Source organism: Pteropus medius, unplaced genomic scaffold (genome assembly GCF_902729225.1).
Source record: "Pteropus medius unplaced genomic scaffold, Ma_sr-lr_union100, whole genome shotgun sequence".
Taxonomy (NCBI): Eukaryota; Metazoa; Chordata; class Mammalia; order Chiroptera; family Pteropodidae; genus Pteropus; species Pteropus medius.
Window position 1 is genome coordinate 256,534 of NW_024354501.1, and position 15,004 is coordinate 271,537.

General features: G+C 60.9%; 1 protein-coding gene and 1 pseudogene across 1 annotated transcript in view; both read left to right on the top strand.

The window, feature by feature from the left end:
• The window catches only part of OCA2 (OCA2 melanosomal transmembrane protein), a 52,261-nt gene that overhangs the window by 12,013 nt on the left and 25,244 nt on the right, over nt 1–15,004 (top strand). The window contains exons 7-15 of the mRNA XM_039853388.1: nt 88–245; nt 840–922; nt 1,992–2,145; nt 5,878–5,949; nt 6,529–6,594; nt 8,393–8,449; nt 9,401–9,525; nt 11,432–11,570; nt 13,326–13,458. Of these exons, the coding sequence (XP_039709322.1) occupies nt 88–245; nt 840–922; nt 1,992–2,145; nt 5,878–5,949; nt 6,529–6,594; nt 8,393–8,449; nt 9,401–9,525; nt 11,432–11,570; nt 13,326–13,458 (987 nt within the window). The remainder of the gene's footprint in view (nt 1–87; nt 246–839; nt 923–1,991; nt 2,146–5,877; nt 5,950–6,528; nt 6,595–8,392; nt 8,450–9,400; nt 9,526–11,431; nt 11,571–13,325; nt 13,459–15,004) is intronic.
• LOC120595379 (uncharacterized) lies at nt 4,387–4,505 on the top strand (annotated as a pseudogene).

The window sequence follows — 15,004 nt, forward strand, 5'->3', positions numbered from 1 at the left end:
GCACCGTCTGGGGAGGGCGTGGCAGGGGGGTGGTGGGCACCCTGGGTGCCCCCTCCTGGTGCCGTGGTTTCCCTTGACGGCCCCCAGCTGCGAATCTCAGTGGCCACGCGGACTCCACGCTGCTGCAGGTGGACCTGGCGGGGGCCCTGGCGGCCGGTGGCCCGCGGCCCGAGAGCGCGGAGCGCGTGGTGGTGGAGGTGACGCGGACCGACGCTCCAGGCTCCAGGCGGCGGCGGCCGCAGCAGGTCACACTCCCCAGTCGAATCCCGCCTCGTCTCCTCGTGAGCTCAGTGTCCTTGAGTGGGTCTGTTGGGGGCCGCGAGGCAGGGCCACTGTCATGAGGCCAGCATGCGCCTGCCGCTTTCCCCAGTGGGTTACAGTAAACTCATGCCCGTGAGCTCTGACTGGGAGTGGCCTCAGTGCTGGGGTGCAGGCGAACGTGGGCCTTCCCATGGGACGAGGACACGTCCATGCCATCGAATGTCGCCTGGTCCCTTGGCCAACCAGCCCCTCCCTCTCTGTTTGCATCTGGCCCTGCTCAGGAGAGATCGAGACCCCGTGGCTCTCCCCACTCACCCCAGTTTGCGGGAAGCGGCTCTCCGCAGGCGTTCCTCCTGCGGTGCCCGGTGGCTCAGAGTCCAAGTCTCACACACAGGTCCCTTTCCTCACGGCAGATTGTGCTCAGCCTGGACGCGTCCACACATGGGACCACGTGAAAGGCCTTGCGGCCTCCCTCTGTCCTTGTCTCATTGTAATAAGCCCCTGCCCTGAACGGTGCCGGATCTGGACTGCGGTTCAAGTCCCAAGCCCGACCGTGATTTCACCCTTCGACTTCACAGGTCACTCAGAACTGGACGGTATTTTTAAATCCAAGAAGACGCGACCGGCTGGTGGTGAGCAGGACCTTTGAGGTGCCGAGCAGGTGGGTCTCAGGTGACGGGGGTCTGGGGGACCCTCTGGGACACGCTCACCTAAAGAGGTTTGACCTGGGGGACTCTGAATTTTGGCCAGGTGGGTTGTGTGGCCTGGACGAGATGCTCTTCCTGTGCACAGTGGGCACGAAGGACGTGGCGTCATGACACACACGCCGGGAAGCGAGAGGGTCGATGGCAGGGCCACCGTGAAGCCAGTGGTGTTTGTAGCTTGTGCGTCAGCTTCACCAGTATCTGAAGCTGTGTGGTGGGGAGACCAGGAAACCGGGGTTCTCCTCGGCCTTGAGCCCTGTCTCCCCACGTGGACCCTGTGCCCCGGCCGCCGTCTGCGTTTGCTGGGCCCGCAGCCCGGGAGCCGGAAGCAGTGGGCAGTTACTTCCTCAGGCGTCAGCAGCGTTCGTCGCTCTCCTCCCTCCGTCCTCGCGTGGTTGGCCCTCTGTGCCTATCTGTGTCCCCGTCCCCTCTCATAAGGACGCTGGCCACATTGGATTAGGGCCACTGTTTTAGCTTACTCGCCTCTGTGAAGACCCCGTGTCCAAGTACGGTCACTCTCCGAGGGTTGGAATTCGGGGGACACAGCTCCACTCAGAGCAGCTACTGACCGGGCTTTGGGAAAAGCGTTCGGCAGCGTGCCGCGTGCCGCTGAGTCCTCACGAGCTTCTTGCTCTCATGCTTTTGGCCACGCTTGGGGACGACCCGGCTGTGGTTCCCAGGTCGCACACGGCCCTTTCTGAATCTCTGGTATGTGAGGAGGTGGCTTTGCTGCCTCGTAGCAGGTGCAGCAGTCAGGGGTGTGGTGAGGAGGAGGAGGAGACGTCAAATGGCCAGGCCCGTGCGCACGTCCCGCTTCCTGCGAACTGTCGGCGCGCGTCTGTGTCACCTGAGCTCAGGGCCCCCGTCTCCCCGCCGGCCATCGGGCTGAACCGCCGCGACATCAGTGCGGACTCTGGTCGTGGTGGTGGATGACCTGTGTCATGCAGGACGCCGAGGGAGCAAGCCAGAGCTGGTGACGTGGGGTCTGTCTCTCACCCGTGCTAAGGCGGTTGCGTTACTCTGCAGAGAGACCGTCTCCATCCGCATCCGGGCCTCCCTCCAGCAGACCCAGCTCGTTCCCCTGCTGATGGCTCACCAGCACCTCCGGGCGAGCGTGGGCGCGCAGGTGACCGCCGCCGCAGCCATCCTCGCCGGGGTCTACGCGCTGATCATATTCGAGGTAGTGTCCCCACCTGTCCTCCCGGGCTTGTCCGTGCCCACAGGAAGTGGCCCGCAGCTCTTCGGGTGCTCGGGGGAGGGGAGGCTTGATCCTGCTCTTGATCAAGAAGACACTGGTGGCACCAGTGTGTCTTCTGAGGCGTCATGCGCCCCTCAGTCCGGTAGGACGCTGCTCCGCACTGGAGCGTCTGCGGGACCTTGGCAGCTGACGCGTGGAAGCAGCCAGCACTTACCTGAGAAAACCGAACGTGCACGTGACTTTTTCACTCTTGCTCTGCCCCTCCCTCACCGTACGACCTCGAGGGGACACTGCTGGCCTCTGTGGCGGGGGGAGGCATGTCGAGGTGTCCCTACCTGCTTCACAGGACTGTGCACGTGATGGGGACTCGGGGCTCCCGGGCTGTGTGTACGGAAGGGCCATCTGTCACTCAGCCGATGCGCCTCTTCACAGACGATCTGCCCTGGGCGGCGGCCGTTTCTGGGGACTGTTAGTGGCTCTGCCTTCCACAGCATGAAGCAAAGTGTGGCCACCGCCTGGGCTGCAGATCCCTTGTTGACTTCACCGTGAAACCAGATGTCAGCGGCACGTTGTGTGTGGGCTCCCGTAAGGCCAGCCCGGGAAGCGAGTACAGGGTGTGGCACTGAGGGGTGTTTCTTAGCGACCTTGGGATAACACAGGAATGTTCCAGAATGTGGCCAAGAACGTTCCGGAGTATGCGGTCGTCCAGTCGCCCAGTGAGGGTCGTTGCTAATGAGTTACATCCCCAGTTGTCCAGCAAGGTCCACTTGTCGGTGCTGTTTCCACGGCCCGGTGCTCTGCGTTTCGGTCCCGACTTTTTCTCCGCCAGCGTTACCCCCGTTTCGAGTGGTGACAGGACCAAGACCGCCCACGCCCTGCGCGGTGTTCCAGAGGGACTCAGGCTCAGAGGCAGTGCCCTGGGCTGGGCGTATCGCCGTGGCCAGCGGCAAGAGGGCACTCCGCAGCGGGGAGTGGGGAGCAGGACTTTGGCTGGGGGGGTGTCGCACAGGCACACGCAGCCCACCCGAGTCCCGGGCTCAGCGGCAGTCATGTTTCTGCGGACGGCCCAGGCAGAGCGCCATGTTCCACCCTTGTCACCTGGGAGCGCCCCAAAGCCGGGCACCCAGATGCTAGCCAAGGGCCAGCCCTGCCCCCAGGCTCTCCCAAGGGACCTTCGAGGGTGGCGGCCCAGGTGTGCCGGGGGAGGGGAGGGTCTGTGCACCAGCTCCTGGTGGAGAGCTCTATCTCACCATCCTGCGGGAAATCCCGCACCCCGATGGGGCTGACGTTTCCTCGTGGGGTGCACTTGTCACTCTCCCCCTCTCTGGCGCAAGCCTGCAGTTGAGAGTGGAGGCTTCGGGTGGAGTTCGGGGTCCACGTCACAGGTGTGTGGCAGCTGAACGGTATCAGGAGGACCGGTGTCCAGATGTCCCCCTGCAGGAGTGCTGAGATGACTTGGCGAGGTTAGGCGGTGGCAGCCCAGCCCGTTTACTGCCAAGCTCCCCGTTACCTCAGCTCCTAAAGCTCTTTCTTTCTGCTGCCAACGGTAGCTGGGTTATTAACATTAGGGGCACGCGCGATCCCACGCGGCGGTTTCCCTGAACTTGCTCAGCGTGGAGTTCTGCGGGCGCGACCTGCGTTCAGCACCACGGACAGACACCCGCTGTCCACGCCGCGGCCTTGGTGCAGGGCCGAGCCCCAGCCGGGACCCCTGAGCGCGTGGTGTCCTGGGCCGGCTCAGTGCCGCCGTTCGTGTGCGCAGGGAACTGTTCCGTCGCCGCGTCCGTGTGGGAGAATTTCTCCCGCCCAGCCGCGGAACACCAGACACTCGACATAAACCGCTTTTCTCCACCACCGAGTTCCGTGGTGATGAATTGTTGCCTTAGCAGCTTCCGGTGGGTTCCCCGCGTCCGTTTCCTGTCTCTCTCCTGCTTCTCCGAACGCCGTTTTGAATGTGTGGGTTTAATCGATTCGGTGCGCCTTCATCAGTTACAGTCGCTATTAAGAACTGCAGCCCAGTGTCAGTTTATCTTTGAAAAAATTATTTCTCTACTATTCTAGGTTTGTTCAGCTTTTTTGCATAATTTTACAACCTTTGAAAATCACGATTTATAAATATTTACTCGTCTTTCACTAATTAATGACCATTATTAGTAGCTGTTTAGGAAAAATATCCTTTCTCTCTCTCCCAACCACTATCCCGAGGTTATAAAAGTCCCGTGAAAGTGCAGCCGCGCCGCCCTGCACACGCCCGGTCCCGCGTGATCTCAGAAGCTCAGCAGGGTCGGGCCTGGTTAGTACTTGGGTGGGAGACCACCTAGGAAGACCAGGTGCTGTAGGCGTAAAAAAAAAAAAAAGCCTCTGTGAAGAAGCCAGTCACATGGCATGTACCCTGGTGGGGACACGGAGCAGACAGGTGAGGGGAAGCCAGGTGCATCTCCAGGACCAGGCATCGTCCCTTGTGGCTCCCTGTTATGTGTACCGGACACGTCATCGATTCAGGGGGTGTCGATTCACAGCCTGGATGTGCCGCACCCTCCCCTGCCCCCTGTCCAGCCCCCTCCTCCCCTCAGCCTGGACGTGCCGCACAGTGGGGGTCCGGCAGCAGCACAGAGGAAGGGACATGGGTGCAGTCTGTGAGGCTGCCTCAGGTCCCAGGGGTTACACATGCAGTCCTTTGGGTGTGTGTGGGGTGGCCGTGTGCAACTTGATATGTGTCGCCCGTGTGACCAGTGCCACAGTAAAGGTTCTCAACCGCACCGCCACCACGGGCTCCCCGTGACTGCCCCGCCCTTCCCCCACCGTCCCAGGTCCTGGCCGCTGACCTGTGCTCCTGCCCCGTGACCATGCCACCTGACCAGTGCTTCGCGGTGGCACGACAGCACTCTGCTGACCCGAGCTGGGGAAGGACTTGTGTAGAGAGAAGGTGGCAGCAGAGCGCGGCAGTGGCCGAGGTGACGGACGCCTTGGGAAAGCCGCGTCGCGGTTTGTGACCGGCGCCCTCAGTCCTCAGGGTTCCGTGCGTCTGGGTAGGTGGGGTTTGCTCGAGGAGCAGCGTCAGAGCCTCAGGGCCCCCTCCTTTCATCGACTGAACAGGACGGATGTTTCCACTTCCCTCGGGTGTGTTTGCTGGGTCACGTGGTAAGGGGATGGTAACTGTTTAAGAAGCTGCAGACTTTCCCACAGTCGCTCCGCCGCTCCGCATTCCCGCGGGCGCTGTTCGAGGGTGTCAGCTGCTCCTTGTCCTCGGCTTTCTTCACATCCTGTCTTAAAAATTACACGTGCATCCGAAATTACAATTAAATAGGAAAGATGCTCTCGCGGTTCCGCAGTGACACGCAAGTCTGAGTTAGAGGGACTGTGGGCTGCGCGCCGTCCGGCAGAAGCAGCCTCAGTGACGGGGCCCGGCCACCTGGGGATCGTGTGGCAAACGACGAGCCTGCCGCAGGCTTCCTTGTGGAACGTACTCTGTTCAGCCTCCGCTTCTGCACGAGGGTCCCCTAACTCTTCAGGAAGCGAAGGCGGCTTTCTTCGGAGGTCACGCTGCTGCCGCGTGTGTCCCTGGGCCGTCCAGATTCTGAAGCAGCGGCACCCACGATTCCCTGTCGTCACCGACGTGGCGCAGCAGGGCCGGTGCGGACAGACGCTTGCCCGACGCGGGCTCTGCGTTCTCCCGCTGCGGGCTGGACAGCAGCTCCCTGCGTTTCTTTCCAGATCGTTCACAGGACGCTGGCAGCCATGTTGGGGGCCCTGGCGGCGCTGGCGGTGCTGGCCGTGATGGGTGATGTAAGTGGCACCGTTTTGCGTCCAGGGCTTATGTTCGGATGGGATGCCAGCCGCAGACGGGCCGGGAACCGGCCGAGAGCCGGTGTTTCCGCGCCTTTGTGTCGTGTCCCACGTGTCCCTCCAGAAGCCGTGGTACAGGGACGAACTGACAGACTTCGTGGCACTGATGAGTACTTTTCATGTGATGTTAACACACACGCACACGCACACCCAGCACCGTCATGTGATGTTAACACGCACGCACACGCACACACACACCCCCAGCACTGCCGTTCTCCATTTTAGCTGAGGAAAGGCTCGTCACGGTCACGCGTGTGCCCAGGGCCGTGTAGCTCAGGGGTGTGGGAACGGACCCTGGGTGCTCTCAGCCCTTGGGGACGAGGGGGGGCCATCTGGCTGGAGTGGAGGCGAGAGACGACGGGCGGGAGCCCCGGGTCCCCAGTGGGCTTCAGCGGGGACGGGATCTGCCTTCCGACTCCGGCCCGAGGACCGGGTTTGCCGTGAGGGCGGCACGTCTGTCCCGCCCGGCACCAAGAGGACGTGGCGAGAGTAACGGGCAGGTTTGTGCTTTGACCGCAGAGACCCAGCCTGGCCCGCGTGGTGGAGTGGATCGATTTCGAGACGCTGGCGCTGCTGTTCGGCATGGTAATTACAGACCCCGGCGGACGTGGCTCCTGGGCTGCTGTCGCCCGGGCCCTTGTCCTTTTCCGCCACTGCTGCTCATCGTTCATGACGCTGACGGTGCCGAGCCGCCTGGCCACATGTGCCTGGTCCGCGTTGGCGCGGGCCCGGCGGGTCCCTCCCGAGCAGGAATGGGGCGTTCGGGGCCCTGGGCCGTCAGCTGGACAGTCCAGTCTGCGGCCTTCCTGAGAGCGAAAGAAAATTGCAGTTGAGCGAATTTAGTTCCTGCCCTTAACATATAAAACAGAACGTCCCAAATAAATGAACCGTGTGAGTTTGGGTGATTGGAGTAAGTACCTGTAAGCACGTGGATGAAGGAAGAGGCCCCCCAAATGATGATTCGTGTTTGCTCATCTGTCAGACGCTGTCAAGGGGCCACTCTGCCGTGAAGTGTCACCTTCGTAGGGAAGGGACTAAGATGCACAAGCGTGGGCCACGAGTCATAAACCGGACAGCGATGGGGTGGCTCATGAGTCCTGGGTCACCGCGCCTGTGAGGGGCTGGAGGAGAGAGTGGCCGCCTGCGTGGAGCAGGTCCCTGTGTGTCCTCACCCTCCTCGCTGTCGCTTGACCCTCGGCGGTACTGACAGCGGGCTCTGCCCCTCCGGCGTCACTGAGCCAGACCAGCTGCTGCCCGTGGAGGGCGTGGGGGCAGGGCGGCATGACTGCGGCTCCAGCTGACCTCGTGGCAGGTCCTGGGAGGCTGCAGGGGTGGGCGTCTGGAAGGGGGAGGAGGCTCCCCAGAGGTCTCACAAAAACTCAGGCGAGCGGTGACCCGTGGCCGCCGTGGTGCAGGACCGCGCACGGGGCTGGAGCCGCAGACGCTGGTGGCTCCGTCCTGGGGACGCAGCTCAGGGTCGCAGCCGGCGGGGTTGGGTTCCTGCTCCTCGGCATGCTGACGCTGCCTTCTCCGTGTTCTCACGTGCTTGTCCCCCTGCATGTGTCTGTGCCCTCACTGCCCCTTCTAAGGACACAGTCGGACGGGGCCAGGCCTCATCTTTACCGCCCCCGAGTGCAGTCTCCTGCTGAGGGAGCCGGGATTAGGGTTTTGACACGTGGATTTGCGGGGAGGGCACAGTTCGTTGCTTTCCATTGACGTCAGTGCAGCAGGCCCACGGCCGAGCCGCGGTGCGCAGGGGCCGAGTCTGCATGCTGGTGCTGCCGGTCACCCGCCGCCCCGCCGGCTCCATGGTGCTCAACCCCTGGGTGGCCGCTCACCTGAGCCCGGGTTCCAGTCCCCGGCGATTCTGGCCGTGGGCGTGCGGGAGACCGCCCTGGACCCCACCGTCCACACCCGCGTGAGGCCCCTGGGTGCGTGAGACAGCACGTCCCAAAGCCCACGGGGCCTTTTGGGTTGGGAGGGACAGCAATGGTCCCTCTAGACGAGGCAGGTACTTATGCTGAGTCTAAACTGAGTTTGGGATATTTTTGTTTTGTCCAGTTGATTTGCTTCTGGCTTTGTGACTGTGAGCACGTCACCCCCCATCTCTGCCCCCGCCCCACCTCCTGGTCTGTAAAACAGAACAGCAGCGACTCTGGCATTCACTGTGAAGGGCGGACGGCATCGTGATGTCCCTTGGGCATGGGAATAGTGGCCCTGTGCAGGGGGCCTGTGAGGGCACTGCCCGCGGCAGGCCAGCAGAAGCCCGACGGCACGGCAACCTCACGTAGAGGCCGGGGCGCAGGCGCGGAGCTGAGTGCTGTCACCTCGCTTCACGGTGGCACTAACGGCTTCTCCCTCTCTCTGCTTCTCTTCCCCACAGATGGTCTTAGTAGCCATATTTTCAGAAACTGGATTTTTCGATTATTGTGCTGTAAAGGTAGGTTTGATGTGTCATTTAATAATTATGTTTTAACTAGTTGACAAGTTTATTTTCCACCATCACATATTTGGTGAGTAAAACTAATACTTAAAGGAAACATTTGAAAATGCCATTCTCTTTTATGAAATTACTAACTTCTGCAAAGCCGGGTACAGCTGCTAAGGCAGCTTCTCCATAAACGACAGAAGGGGACTTGAGCCGGCCATCTCTGTGACGTTGACGGTCGGCAGGTTCACAGCTACGCATCAGAGATGGTTTTGCATATTGGAGAATCTGTTTCACCAGCACATTCTGATTGCTTTTTTTTTTTTTTTGGTGACATAATATACATGAGCGCTTTCTACACATTGAACATAAAAACGCTCACTTTTCTAACTAGAACCCTGGGGAATCTTCCAGAACCTCTAGGCTCGGTGCTGGCCCCGTCACTCGGGGTTGGCGGGGGACACTCTGCCGTGCCTGCTGGTGCAAAGGCCAGTGCTGGGTCGGACTTATATATTTACTTTATTTCAACTGAAAAGCTCTTTAATAAACTGTACCCGACAAAGCCTTTGCACACCCCGAGCGGTGGGGCCGTGCGGTGACGCTTGCCACCTCGCACCTCCCAGGGAGGTACCGGGCCTCCCCCTTCCGGCACCGTGCACTAACTGCCCCCAGAGGCCAGCAGGCTCTCGGGCCAGGCGGACCCCAACACCGCGGCCCAGGCTGTGCGCGCAAAGGGAGGTCGGACTCCGCCGGGCAACGTTCCAGGGCCGAGGCCGCGAGGGAGGCTCAGGGCCAGGGAGCTCGGCCAGGTGGCCCGGAGCCCAGGGCCCTCGCCACCTCGCCTCAGCACACTGGGGACCCGCGGGCCTGTCTCAGGCCCCCACGCGTGTTAATTCCCAGAGCCCCTGACGAAATGCGCACCTGCCCTCAACCCCTGACTCCCGTCCCTCTCGCGCGCCCCAGGCCTACAGGCTGTCCCGAGGGAGAGTGTGGGCCATGACCATCATGCTGTGTCTCGTTGCCGCCACCCTCTCCGCCTTCCTGGACAACGTCACCACGTCGCTGCTCTTCACTCCTGTGACCATAAGGTATGCCGAGGGGCTCGCCCGGGGCTCGGGCCAGGCTCACGGCCATGCCCGCATGGGTCAGGACATGCAGCCAGGCCGGGAGTTCCCGTCCCTGTCCCCAGCGCTGCCCGCCGAACAGCCGTCTCGCTGGCTGGCCCTGGGGAGGGCTTTGTGGGGCGACTCTGGGAAAGAGAAACTCGACGAGATTCTGTTGCTTTTAATCCCCCACTCCCTGCAGTGGGCGTGTGTCGATCACCCCAGCTGTCTGCCCGGAGTCGGAACCTTGAGTCCGGAAGCTTCTGAGGCCACGGGCCCAGCCGCGCCTGTACTTCATGCTCTTTATTTTAAAGATGGCTTTCTAGGCATCACAACCCTCCCGGGCTGGCCCCGGGAGACGGAGGGCGACAGGTCCCTCTGGGGTGCAGGGGCTTCGGACAAGTCCCTTTCGCCGCCTGGCCTGGGTTGTGCCGTCACAGGGATCCTTTCAGACAAGGGACCCTCCCAGACACGAGGCCTGAGACCACAAGCTCGGAGCCACCAGCAGGGCTGACTTGCAGAGCTCAGCGCCCCTGTCATCTGACGGGTGGTGACGCTGAGGGCAGGGACAGGAACAGGGGACGGGCAGCACCGTGCATGTGGCCTGTGGTGTCGAGTCCATCCCCTGACCAGACTCCCGCTAGCCCCACATACAGGCAGAGACCTGGGGCGAGGGGCGCTGTTGCCAGCCTTCCCGTGCAGGGGACGCAGCGCCCCGCTGCCCAGGTCTCGAGGTCAGTGAAAGACGGGGAGAGTGCCTCCAGGCTGCCGTGAACGCCGCGTGCTGCCCGCAGGCACCACGCCCTGTGCCTGGCACACGGCCAGACGTGGCCACAGGACCCTCCAGCCAGGCCCACTGTGCCCCTGACATAGCGGGCAAGCCACAGCACCAGGCCCGGGAAGAGCAGAGGTGGGGACACCCATGTCCGCATGTGGCCCGGCCCCCGAGGCTTGTCTCAGCCTCGCTGGCACCTGCTGATGTCCCCACTGTGGTCACCTGGTACGGCAACCCTGTGCATCAGCCCGAAAACGCATCTTGAGGTTCAGGCGTTAGTGTGGCATCAGCTACTCTCCCGATCTCGGTCCTCGTTGAGGCCACTTAGGTGGCTGGGGCTCCGAGGGTTCACCTTGCAGAAGCAGCTCTCGAGCTTCCCCAGCCAGGAGCTGCCACCACTGCTGACTGGGCAGGGGACACACCCGGGTACTCAGTCCTGCTCGGCCCAGACGGCTGCTCCGCCAGCGTCCACACAGCCCCTGGGTCAGCCCAGGTGCGCAGGTGTGGGGGGCCCCGTGACACCTTTCCTGAGCTTTCTTTACAGCGACGCTTCTCAACTGTGTGCTCCCCAAACCCACCTGGGGGCTGAGAACGTGCCTCCTGGTGCCCAGGGAGCGGTCTGCCCGGGCAGGCCCCCGAGGGGAGAGTACGGGGCGGAGTCCACGGGGGCAGCTTTGGGCCGGGGAGGGGCTGGCTTAGGGCCACACGCAGCCCCTGAGGCCCTGTGGGCTAGGGCCAGGGGTCAGGCCAGTGCTCTTCAGGCCCGCCTCTCGCCGGGGATCTGCCCGTCCCTGGAGGCCTGCACACGGGACTGCGCTCCTGAGACCGTGGCGGGGAGGTGGGGTGCGTTCCCACACGGAGGCTCTGATGGCTGCTGGGGTGACCTCCAGAGACACGTAGTTCTGAGAGTCCGCGGTGGCCTGCGACTCTGGTGTCGTCATCGTTCACCTCAGCATCGCCCTCCTGTGAGTGCGCATGTGTGTGTTCACGTGTGCATGCGTGTGCACGCGTGTGCACACAAGCGCTTCCCTTGCACGAGCACCTGAAACACGTCGAGGTTGCTCACGGCCCCACAGTGCGATGGTGGGACCACTTTCCTTCCTCCCGTCGTGACAGGTTATGTGAGGTGCTCAATCTCGACCCGAGACACGTGCTGATTGCAGAAGTGATCTTCACCAACATCGGGGGGGCCGCCACCGCCATTGGGGACCCTCCGAACGTCATCATCGTTTCCAACCAGGAGCTGAGGGAGGCGGTAGGTGCCGTGAGGGTGGCTTCTAACAGGAGAGACCCTCCTGGCTTGCACGCTGCCCCCATGACGCTGTCACCAGGAGTCACCCCTGTGTCGGCTCCACGGAGCCGCGAGCGGGAGGCCAGTTGACTGCCCTTCCGGTGGGGACCGAGGTGGTCTGAGTCTCTGTCCCTCTCACTCTGATGAGTGCTTGAGGAAACGATCGGGTGGAATAACCTGCTTAGTCGTCGCGTGTCACGTCAGTAGGAAATGAGGTTCCTACTCGCTCATCTTAAGAGTAGGGTGATCTGTCCCCTCGCACTTTTCAGCTGTGGCGGACGACTTCACTGATGAAGGACTTGGGATTAAAAGAAACAGGTTCAGAAAATGAAGGCTTTTAGAAAATTTTTGGAAGATCTTAGCGATATATAATTTCTTCGTCCACTAAAATAAAAACAAAGTATTAGAGAGACTGCAAATGTATCTCAGAGTTCGAACTAGAATTAGAAAATTAATTTTCATTTATCGTTCTTTGGTGATTAGAATTTTCTTAACATCCCTTCCCTGAAGCATCGGTGAAGTTCCTTCCAAATTGGCGTCATTTTTCTAGATGACGTGTTATGCGTGTGTCCCTGCGTGTGCTGGCGTGTCTGCGTCTGTGTGCCGTCCCCCATAAAAATATGTAAGGCTTTGAGAGTTCACGGCTCTCGGTGTCGACGGCCATCTGGACCTGCTGTGCTCCAGAGATTTGGGGTGCAGCTCACACGCTTTGGCTGAACTTGAGCACTGTGTGGTTGCTGTGCGGGACCACGTCGGCAGCCCCGTGTGAGCTGACGGTGCTCCCACGACCGCGTCCCCCTGGAGCGCCCTGGCGGGCGGCGGGTCCCGCGGGCTGTTCTAGGGGTACCGGTCACCCAGCCGGGCCTCGGCCACACAGGAGAGAACTATTTTTAGAAAAAATCTGATTACTTTTACTTGACAGTAAAACATTCATTGTGAAAAATGAAAGCACACGCGTGCACACAGACGGCGGCGTCCCCCCAGAGGCGAGTCCTGTCAGGGTGGCGTGCACATGGCCTCCCGGAGCTTGCGTGTGGCTGGCGTACTGGGCGAGGGGGGGGAGCAGCACTTCCGCTCAGGGCCAGACGGCTGGGGGGACGGGATCCTCCCTCAAGGGAGTAGACCAAAACCCGAAGGGACAAAACCGAAGCCGAGCCAGAAGCAGACAGCGGTGACCAAGGTCCTGGACGTCAGGCCTTGGGCAGGGAGGACAGGCGAGGCCGCCCCGCGACTGCCCCGGCTCGCTGCCCTGGGAGGCTCTCCGGGTTGCAGGCGGGAGGGGACAGAGCCGAGGGTGTGGGGCGACCGAGACAGTTGGAAGGGCCATGGAGAGAACCCAGAGGTCGGTGGGGTCACCGCCGAGGCCAGGGGAAGAACAGCCCAAAGGGACGAGAGGGCCGCGTGCTGCACACAGTCTGGGGCCAGGACCGATGTCCCTGCGGGGAGACGGGTGGCCGCTTCCCACACGGCCCGGACTCGGCCCTGCCCTGGGTCCCGTCACCTTAAAGACCCGCAGCAATCCAGCTGTCCTAAGGAGCGAACCCCAGGATTATCGATGGCGTTGCAGAGGTATCCGACCGCACCATGTCACGTCGATCGAAGATGACGAGGCCGGCAGGCGAGGAGGGAACGCGGCCCAGGCCAGGGAACGCGCCGTTTGACGCCCGCGAGCCCGGCCACGCAGGCGCACGGCCTCACGTCTCCGCTCCCTGCCCCCAGGGCCTGGACTTCGCCAGCTTCACGGCGCACATGTTCGTGGGCATCTGCTTGGTGCTCCTGTTCTGCTTCCCGCTCCTCCGGCTCCTGTACTGGAACGAGAAGCTGTACAACAAGGAGCCCAGCGACATCGTGGGTGAGTGCGCGCCTCGGGCGCAGCCGGCGGTGTCGGTCACGGAGGCGCCGCGGGGCCGCATCGCACGCACGCAGAGCGCCGGGAAGCGCGGTCACTGGCGCGCCATCGCTGTGACCCCTCTGCCCCCCGGCACGTGGTGTGCCTTCCGGGGGCGTAAACCCACGAGCTGCGCCTTTTTAAAAGTTAAATTTATCGTGGCGACGTGATTAGTGACATTGTGTAATTCCAGGTGTAGGACATCATAATTTGACGCGTGTGCTCTGTCGTGAGCTCACCACCCCAAGCCTCGTTTTCTTCCATCACCTTGCGTGTGCCCCCTTGACCCGTGTCGCCCTGCCCCCCTCCCCAGGTCACCACGTTCCGATGTCCGTGTCCCTGACTTTGTCTTTGTTGGTGCCACTTTTGGCTGCCTATCCGCCCGTGGGTGAAGTCGCACGGTGCTCGGCCCTTTCCGTCTGCCCAGTCCGCTCAGCGTGACGCTGTCGCGGTCCACGCACGTTGTCGCCCACGGCCGCGTTTCCTCTGTCCCACGTCGTCTTTATCCAGCCATCTATCGAAGGCTTGTTTCCGTGTCTCGGCCACCGTGAACAGTGCTGCTGTGAGCATCGGGGTGCATGTGTTTTTACAGAAAAGTGTTTTCTCGTTTTTCGGGTAAATGCTCGGAAGAGGGCTTGCTGGGTCATGAGGCAGCCCTGCTCTTAAGTTTTTCGGGAGCCCGCACACTGTTTCCACGGTGGCTGCACCGATTTGCTCTGCCGCCGACAGTGCCCCGGGCTCCCTGTCGTCCACGTGCTCACCGACGCTCGCTTCTTGTCTTCTTGATGACGGCCACTCTGACAGGGGTTCGATTTGCATTTCCCTGATGATGAGTGACCTTGAGCGTCTTTTCGTGTGTCCGTTGACCAGCCGTGCGTCTTTCTGGGCAAAGTGTCTGTTCGAGTCCCCTGCCGGTTTGTTCACTGCGTGTGTTGTTCAGTTGTATGAGTTCTTCATCTATTTTGGATATTAACCCCTTATTGAAAGTATCACTTGGAAATATCTTCTTCCATCCGGTGGGTTGCATTTTTGTTTCGTTGGTGGTTTATTTTGCTGTGCACAAGCTTTTTAGTTTGATGGAGTCACATTCATTTATTTTTGCTTTTGTTTTCCCAGATTTTGGAGTCAAGTTCACAGAATATCTCTGAGGCCAGTGTCCATAATCTTAGTGCCTTTGTTTTCTCCTGTCATTTTGTTGTTTCAGATTTTCCATTCAAGTCTTTAATCCTTTCGGGTTGATTTTTGTGCACGGTGTAAGAGAGCGTGGTCTAGTTTCATGCTTTTGGCCGCCTTGTTTTCCCGACGCCATTTATTGACACTTTCCTTACTCCATGGTATTTTCTTGGCTTCTTTGTTGAAAATGAGTTGTCCGTGTATATGTGAGTCTATTTCTGGGCTCTCAGTTCTGTTCCATGGGTCTGTGTGTGCGTTTTTCTGTCGGTACCGTACTGTTTTGATTATCGTCACTTTGTAGTATAGTTTGAAGTTGGGGAATGTGATATCTTGGACT